Source organism: Rhododendron vialii, chromosome 2a, assembly GCF_030253575.1.
Source record: "Rhododendron vialii isolate Sample 1 chromosome 2a, ASM3025357v1".
Lineage (NCBI taxonomy): Eukaryota > Viridiplantae > Streptophyta > Magnoliopsida > Ericales > Ericaceae > Rhododendron > Rhododendron vialii.
The window spans coordinates 36,894,381-36,903,275 of NC_080558.1; the positions used below are offsets into that span (position 1 = coordinate 36,894,381).

General features: G+C 36.4%; 1 protein-coding gene across 3 annotated transcripts; it reads right to left on the reverse strand.

Moving 5' to 3' along the window:
* Positions 1-4,811, reverse strand: LOC131316362 (D-amino-acid transaminase, chloroplastic). 3 transcript variants are annotated; one of them, XR_009197082.1, is made up of 6 exons: positions 4,508-4,774; positions 3,190-3,233; positions 2,665-2,843; positions 1,056-1,732; positions 171-383; positions 1-89 (listed from the first exon to the last, which is right to left on the reverse strand). XR_009197082.1 is itself a non-coding variant. In XM_058345697.1 (5 exons), the coding sequence occupies exons 1-5, from the start codon at positions 4,722-4,724 to the stop codon at positions 289-291; spliced, it is 1,212 nt and encodes a 403-aa protein (XP_058201680.1). In that variant the 5' UTR covers positions 4,725-4,811; the 3' UTR covers positions 1-288. The 3 variants fall into 3 exon arrangements, 2 of the variants coding, with proteins under 2 accessions (XP_058201680.1, XP_058201681.1); XM_058345697.1 differs by having other exon boundaries at positions 1-383; positions 4,508-4,811; XM_058345698.1 differs by having other exon boundaries at positions 1-383; positions 3,190-3,230; positions 4,508-4,808.
* Positions 4,812-8,895: the final 4,084 nt, after the last annotated feature.

Below are 8,895 nucleotides of genomic sequence, written 5' to 3' on the forward strand. Positions count from 1 at the left end.
TACTGAGCATAATGGTTCTTATTAGTTGCTTTTTTGCACCAATCTTACATTTTTGCTCAATCCTAGCGTCTTTTATCCCCAGCAGATAGCTGAAAACAGCACAAGAATTCTGCTTATTTATGTTACAAAAAATCAACTTACGGACCTTTCAGTTACCCAGAAAAACTTACAGAACCAGAACTCCGTCATTGAACTCCGTGGTTTGCATTTGTGGAATGATATTGCAAGATAGCTTTGTGGCATTTGAAGTCGATCATAAACTCATACCATTGAGAAAGCCAGAGGGTGTTAGTAAGGAACAGGAACTCGAACTGTATCCGGACCAGATTTCATGTCCTCCACAATAAGATTTAGGAGAGCCTGACTCACTGGACCTTCTTTGCCTACAATGTAACAGAAACTCTATATTATCGTTACCAATTTACCATTTTGTCCTTGTGAACAAATCCTACATGCAACACCAAGTACTAAGATCAAAATGAGACAGCGAGTTTTATTTGGTTCAGGTTTCAGAATCTGGATTTTTTTATTCAATTTCGAAAAATAACGTAGAAAAGCTTGTTTGGTTGACGACTTTAGATACTGGTTTGTTTTCTTCGAAATATTCGACGAAAAGAACCTATTTTTGAGAAAACATCAAAGAACAAATATCAAATTTTTGAATACTCTTCTGCTAAAAATTACTAGATACCAAATGATGAGTGTCTGGAAAATGTTCAGCAAAACTAATTCTACATAGCACCAGTCAGTGGGATAACCAAAAGTTCACACCTCTGTAGGATTATGGATTGAGGGAGGAATTTCTAGAAGGAAAATGAAAATGAATGAGAAAAGGTATCCAACCACATCCCCCTTTTTTTTCCCTCTCTCTGTATTCCGCCAAAAATCCAAGCTCTGAACACAGCCTAAGTATGCAGTTCTAAACATATAACGACAAAGTTTCGAACTGAATCACTTCCGGTGGAACTCAGAGTAACATCACAGTTTCGAAAAATCATGGAAATGGGAAGAAACCAAGTATCTGAAGATTACAAGAGACAGGAATGGATTCTTACCGTCGCCAATGATCTGTTCATCCCATTGCACCACAGAGCGAACAAGAACTCCACTACCGATAAGCATCATCTCATCTGCTCTTTTCCCTTCCTCCACAGTCACGTTACCCACTCTCATTCCGCTAAGCTTCCCCTCCTTTACCAGTCCTTCTGCAAGAACCAAAACCCTTCTGGCCGTGCACCCGCTTAGAATCTTGTCGAAGTGAGGCATCAAAAGTTCTTTGTCCTTATTAACAAACGCGACATTCATATTAGGCCCTTCAGCAACGTACCCTTCTTCGTCCAACCAAATCGCTGCATACCCCCCATTTTCTTCTGCTTCCATTTTTGAAAGCACGTTGGGAAGGTAATTCACACTCTTCATTATGGCAAATTGAGGGGGCTTTATCGGAATGGATGAAGTTACCACTTTAACGCCTTTTTGGTGATCGGGTGGTGATTGTGCTTGGATTACAACGGCGTAAAGAGAAGATTTACGACAGCCGGAGGGAGAAAGTTGGAAATTGCCTGGTCCTGCTGAAAGCCAGTACCTTAGTGATCCTTTTTGACATTTTGAAGCGCTAACAGTTTGTATGAGTATTCTTCTTATGCTTTCCCTATCGAAGGGAAGGTTTATTTTGGCCATTGTTGCAGACCTTATGATGCGGTCAAGGTGTTGGTCCAACTCATATAAATGCCTGGGATGCAAACAACATGGTAATTAACTTTTTGTACTTAGTTTCATAAACATCTTTAATTTCTTAATCCAAGAAAAAGAAGTAATTACCATGCATTCTACCATTAATACTCCAATAGTTAGAAAATCCCCCCAAGTAATAAGTTTTCCAGTCGAGTTATCTAAACTTTTAGGTAGTTTGCGGTTTTATCACATCGAATCTAAATGTGTCTCTCCCCTAATACACGCACACCCACCACACACATACACACACAAAATCACTACCAAGACATTCAAAATATATCAATGAGAACATATTGACGGGTGTATGCAGAACTCAACATTTAGCTAAACTAACCATGCATGAGGAATTCCTAAAAATGTAATGCCTTATTTGGATTCAAACTTCGAAAAAAAAATTCAACTCAAAAAATACTCATTACCTCTACTTTCAATCATTACTCTCATTTCTCTCTCCAATCATTACCCCTATCACCAATCATTACTCTCATTTCTCTCTTTATCTCTCCCCACTCATTACCCATATCTCCAATTGGCAATTATTACCCTAATTTCTCTCTCCACTCATTACCCCAAAAACCGAACTAAAAAAAACACAAGTTTGAAACCAAACAAGGCATAAACCTTTTAGTTAAAACTACCAAGCATGATTTCATTTTGTTTAATACGAAACTTTTCCCTGATTCTGAAGACGCACACACGCATAACATAGCAACACTGGAAGCTTCTGGCAAATAAGATTACGAAAATATCGACAATATATGTCACTGCCTAATTAGAAATTCATGCCGCAAACTCTCCATAAAATTGTTCAACACTCCATACCCTCCAATGTTGCATTTGTAGAATGTTACGAAGAGACTTTTTTCTTTTTTCTTTTTTTTGGAATACAAAGAGAACAGTTGAGTCTATTATGTGGCCAGAATCACTAACCCGTCCATTATTGCTGCAGTATCGAAAACACCATGCCCTCTATGAACCATGTGGTCATCCATTGGGATCACCATAGCCGCCGGATCCACTGTTATTCCACCATAAATGCTAGAATACATAGCCAAATATTGCTCCTTGCCCTTGTAACTTTCTTGACTAATTCTTAATCTTTCAATGGCCTTAAAAAACATACAAATAGCATTACACGCAAAACTATCACCAAACCATTCACCCCTAATATTAGTTTTCAAACAAAGCTATTGAGATCCAGAACCTAACAAGTCTCAACTTTAATTTAACTAATTACAAAAGACAAATGTCATACAAATCAACACGATTCTCCTCGCAATAATACAAATGTTATTTAGCTTATTTCTTCTTTCTTGTTTTATCTTTTTACAGCACTTGCAACAGGAGCTAACTTATCCATGATACACACATAACACATATGATGTATGTGTGTGTTTGAGAGAGAGAGAGAGAGAGAGAGAGAGAGAGAGAGAGAGAGAGAGAGAGAGAGAGAACCTCTGAGCAAGAAAGAAGTGGAACATCAGATATTTGAGTTGCTTCTGCCACAACAAAGACCAAAGTTAGTCTTACAAAAATTCCAAGTTAACATAAGAAACATGTGACATTATACTTCAAAAACAAGTAGATTAGATTGTTCTGTATATTACCCGGAAACCAAACACCCTAAACTTAGAAAACAAAATACCAGTAGTAAGTCCAAGAAAAAGAGAAGAGACATTGATAATTCTCAGAATCTGGATCCTCTCCCTCCAGTTTCAGAAAAAAAAACCAGGACAGGTCGTCGGGTCCAGTTTTGGTCTTGTGAGCCCCATCCCGAACCCACGTTGATGACACTAATACTACTCATGCCAAAGAAATCACCAGCACTATCTTAAAATGGTTTTTAACAAAAAACACTAATGTTTCAAAAGAAAAAATTTGGCACCCTGAATCAGAACACATATGTACCTTAACAATAAATACGCACCAATCATTACCATATCAAAGGCAATTGACATGAGTTCTAACAAGGTTAATCCTCTCGACAGGCTTTACAAAATGAACCATTCGGTCCTCAAACGTGAACCCGGGATGTGCCCTAAAAGACCAAAATTGGGCCCGTCCAGTTTTTTTTTTTGTTTTCTAAAAAGCTTCTCATTTCTACTAACAATAAATTCCACACAAATTGAATTCCAAACAAGCCAACCATTAACAGTATAACAAAAATACATAATTTTGAAATTACAGAGTGTAAGAGTGTCCCCAATCCCAATGGCATGACAAAAACTAAAAGATTTCTAAAGTTAACAATGTTGGTCCAAGATGTGACTCACAATGGTATAACCAAACTTAGCAATCCCTTAACCAATAACCAAATTTTCGCTTTTGAATAACCGAAACTAGCAACCTTTTCTCTTTGGGTAGTCAAATTTAATTGGAAACACACTCTATCTCTTTCCTTTGTCTCTCCTTCTCTCTCGTATCATCACTATCAATGGATTCACCCGCTTAAATTTATTCCCAACTCTCGCTATCTCTCCCCACTAAAAATGAGTGTTTGATTATGGACCATTGTGGGACGTCACATTGTTAATATTAGCAACTCCGAAAATGAATAACTAAAAGATGATGTGACAAGTTTTGATTATCCAATTTTAGTTATGCGATTGGAGGTACCCTAACTTAAACGTAAACAGGTCAACCATAAGAACGCATATAAGTTCTGAATCAACCCATCAACGGAAATCACCGAGTAATAGAAATGTAAATGTCACACAAATTCTACGTAATTCAAACCATGAAGTAAATCTCCAAACAAAATTATGGAACTTACCCACCAACGGTTGACTTGGAATTGAGGAGTTTTTTACGACAATCGACAGGCCCAATCGCGATCCCTTAATAACAACGGGTCCAAATAATCCAAACCCACGTCCTGCGAAGGAGAGATTTCTTTGAACGAGAAGTGATTTTGGGGAGTCATCAACGGGTTTAAGGGAAGTGCATGAGGTTTGTGAGATGGGTTTTGTGAGGGATAAGAGAGAAGCCATTGAAGAAGAAGCGGGTAAGCTCTTTTGGGATCAATGGTTAAGTGAGTATTAGGCCTGATAATCCTCTTTGGAGGGTGGGATTGTACTAAGGCCAGTTCCACTTTTCAAATAAGTAATTATTTCAAGCTTAAAAATAATAAATTTATTGAAATTAAAAAATATGTAATATGAATATTATTTAATAAATTTAAATGAGATATTTTGAGCGATGTAAAATAAATTAAAATTTTAATTTCATAAATATATTATTTTTAAGTTTGAAAATTAAAAATAAGTAGGAGGGTAGTAAGAAGAAAAAGTGATAAGGCTGTGGGATGCCTTAGTTCTCCATTTGTTTTGACTTTTGAGAAAGAATAGATGGACTATAGTCCAATCGCTTACCAATTTCCTCACGCAAATTATTGGAGCCGTTCTATCTATAGTATAACACATGTTTCTAAGAATTTTCGTTAAAAATCAACTCATTTAAAATTCAGTAAGTGCTTGATCGATTTTTTCAGTTTTTATAATGTCAAATTTAGAGACAAAATACCGATCAATCCCTAACCGATATCCGAATGAGTTGATTTTTTTGGAAACTCTTGAAAACATGTTTTAAACAAATTGAACAGTTTCGATCATTTGCGTAGGACTCCACATTTAATACCACACAAGATTTTTTACATTTTGTCTCAAAAGTTATACTACGTTTGATTTTTCAAAATGACTCTCGGGATTACTTTAGGATTAATTTTATTCCTATACGGGGTACTAAATTATCCTAGGGAGAGGTGGGATTGGATATGATTAACAAAGAATGGATTATTTTCAAAAATACTTGGATGATATTGGAATTGTTCTCAAAAAATATTTTTAAAAATTTATCTTGGAAAAATGTCGTTCAAAATTTAAAAGTTTCTCTTTCCAAGAAAAAAATTCTTTTCAAAACTTTTTTTTTGAAAAATACTTTCCAACAACTAGTTTTTTTTTTTCAAAAAATAGTTTTAAAAAAAAAAACTTTTTCCAAAATTGTTTTGTAACAAAACTGTTTTCGAAAGTTGTTTGTTAAAAACTATTTCCAAAACTTTCTCTTTTTTTCAAAAAAAAACTGTTTTTGTAAAAAAACAAAATTTCCAAAAACAGTTTTCAAAACTTTCTATTTTCGACAAATATTAGTTTTTAAAAAAAACTGTTTTTTATCCCATAAGTAAACCCATGTGAATCAAACATGGAATCGGGTGGAATTAGGGATAAAATTAATTTACGAAAAATAGTAAAAGGACTATTAATCCCAAAACTGTTAATCCCATTTATTTCAATCTGCGGATCAAAGCCAACCATTTAGGTGGAAAAATAATGCGTATATCTCCACGTCTAATTATTCAGTATTCCCTGACCATGGCCAAATGACACTTCGAAATACTTTAATACCACACATTCTTGTGAAGTTCACGAGTAAATGTAAAAATCCCACCTAAAATGAGCGGTGCTGAAGTGATCTAAACACCACGTCACTGTGTTGCGAGACTACTACGTATCCACTATCTTCAAAAGCCGCCCCGGAACAAAAGTTGAAGGATTATGACGTGTATGTTTATGCATGTCTCTTAGGATATGCACAATGACAATTAGGTCAATTACTAGTCAATTTTATACATTTTCTTATAACTTGCCACTCAGTACCCTCGGTCCCATTTTGTTGTGCCTGTTTCCTTTTGTGGCGTCTCAAAATTTTTCTATATCTCTTAATTTATATATAATATTTTATATATTCAATATGGATTTTGTTTGATAGATCTCAATTAATTATATTTTTAAACAAACTTTTTGAAATCATAAAAAATATTACGGATTGTGAAATATAGACAATTTTTTGTGAAGTACCAAAAAGAAATAGGAACAACAAAATGGGACGGAGGGAATATTATTTTGTAAAGAAAAAAATGCAATATCTTTTGGCTATTGGCCTATAAAATAGTCATTAGTTTTTTGTTTCTTCTTTTGCTTTCTACTGAGTATTCTTTAATACAACTACTTTTCTAAATACATGAGAGAGTGAGGGAGTCGGCTGGTAAATTGCTTTTGTTTTCGGTTTATATCTTGTCTTTGTTTACTTCTTCTCAATCTCGAGTTGTTTTTCTTTTACTTTTTTGGATCCTAGCAGCATATGATTGTTGGTTGGAGCGGGAGGATGCTAATTTGTGGGCATGCTCTTTTTTCTTTTTAATCGGCTTTGTACTTTTCTGATATGATGCCTAGTGCTTAGTTTACTTTTAATCTTCGTAATTTATTTTTAAAGTTGTATAATCCTATGTGAATGAATACACAAATTTACCTAATACCAACTGACGATAGCTAAAAATATTTTGACAGGCCCTATTGAGGCTGTTGGAGTGTTCTTTTATTTTTTATTTTTTTTTATTTTTTGATTCATAATTTCTCCAGTTCAAATTTGGATTGCAGGATACAATAGCAATTTGATTGACCAGCCCTGCAGTTAATGTTCATGTTCAGTCGTTTAACAAATCTAAATCATTAAAAATACTTTGAACGGTCACGATTGCACTCATTGCTATCTAAACCCAGACTACAGAGGTGAAAATCACTATATTGTTTATCTATCTATCTAAAATAATTAAGAAATTTCTTTACTAGTGTTACTCATCCTCCAACTTGATTTGGGGAACCAAGATATGGGTTTCTTATACTTGCCTAACTCGGTGACAAGCGCATGTCGTTCCTTGTCTTACTTAGGCTGTCGGCCGACTCATGTTATGCCATGCCTTGCCTCGTCTGGCTCATTGCCAACTGAAATAGGCATGAGCGGATTGGCTCCGGCACTGTCCCTTGGGCTATTGAATTCGGAACCACAACGGCTCCTGAGCTTTTTAACAACAATGGTGGTGGTGCATGTCTTGCAGCATCGATGGCAAAGAAAATGGATTCCGGCTTGATGCAAATGATAGTTTCTCCGTCCACCTCCACAAAAAAGGAATCAAGGGTTCCAATACTAAAACTATTTTTGCGGCTTTTACTTTAGTATTTTGATTTCTTTGGTAGCTTGGAATTTTAGGTATTTTGTACTAGCTGTGCTACTAAAATGCAATTTAATTTTAGTTTTACTTCTTGCACATTGGCCCCCATTCCTCCTATAGTCTCCCCTATAACCTCTAGCCGTCGGTGTTTTGTCTTCCCTAATCTCTTTTGGAAATTGATTTTGTCACTCCCCTTTTTGTTAATGTCACTCTCATTCTCTTACAAAATAAATCATCTAATAAATACACCAAAAGTGAGTGACATTAACAAAAAAGGGAGTGACAAAATCACTTTCCTTTTTTTATCCTAACTATTTGTCTTCCCTGTAATTTTCCCTTCCTTGTAATTAGGTAAAAAATACCATCCTTTTCATTTAGTTTAGTGAAAACAACTTGTCTATTTTGTAAGTACTAAAAGTTGTTGGGAAAATGACCGGCAGGTGGTGTACGGAAGGCTTAATTGCCACTTTGATGGGGTGTAGTTTTGAAACCACGACAACATGGTGCCATCAGTCTTAATCACCAATACATGGCAAGCATAACCTTGATTAAACAGTATGGACAATTTTACCCTTGCATAACATGACACCGTTTCAAAACTAGAAGGCCCAAAACCCTCTTTCCCCTTTCTCTTCTGCGTTCCAGACGAAGTCATCTCTCTCACTTTCTCCTTCTTCTTCTTCTGGTTTGGTCTCTATTGGGTATAGACACCCCAATCTGGGCTTCCAGATTAGTTTACTTACGGTTTTTGATTCCCCGATGATGAAATGGATCAAGAACACCCCGGGAATGATAGCGTGTTTGAGCTTTGAGTGTTTGCAAAACCCTTGAACCTAACCTAGCCTAAGCCACTTCAAAAACCAAAAACCCTGCTGGTCCGCGCCAGGGCGCAACCATCCCGCGCCCGACTCACTCCATCGCGCGACAGAGCGCTAGGGCGCACCATCGCGCGACAGACTGACTCCGTAGCGCGACGGTCCAACCTACCACCAATCTTTCTGAAGGAGGATAGTTGGCCACCAATGCAACCTCAGCCAGGCCTCGTGGACTGGCTGAACTCCTCTGTTTTCAACCAGATTCACCCCCTCTCCCTATTTATACACCCATGGGTCTTTCATTTAAGGGGTTCCAAAAAATGAAAGGTTAAGCACAAGCTC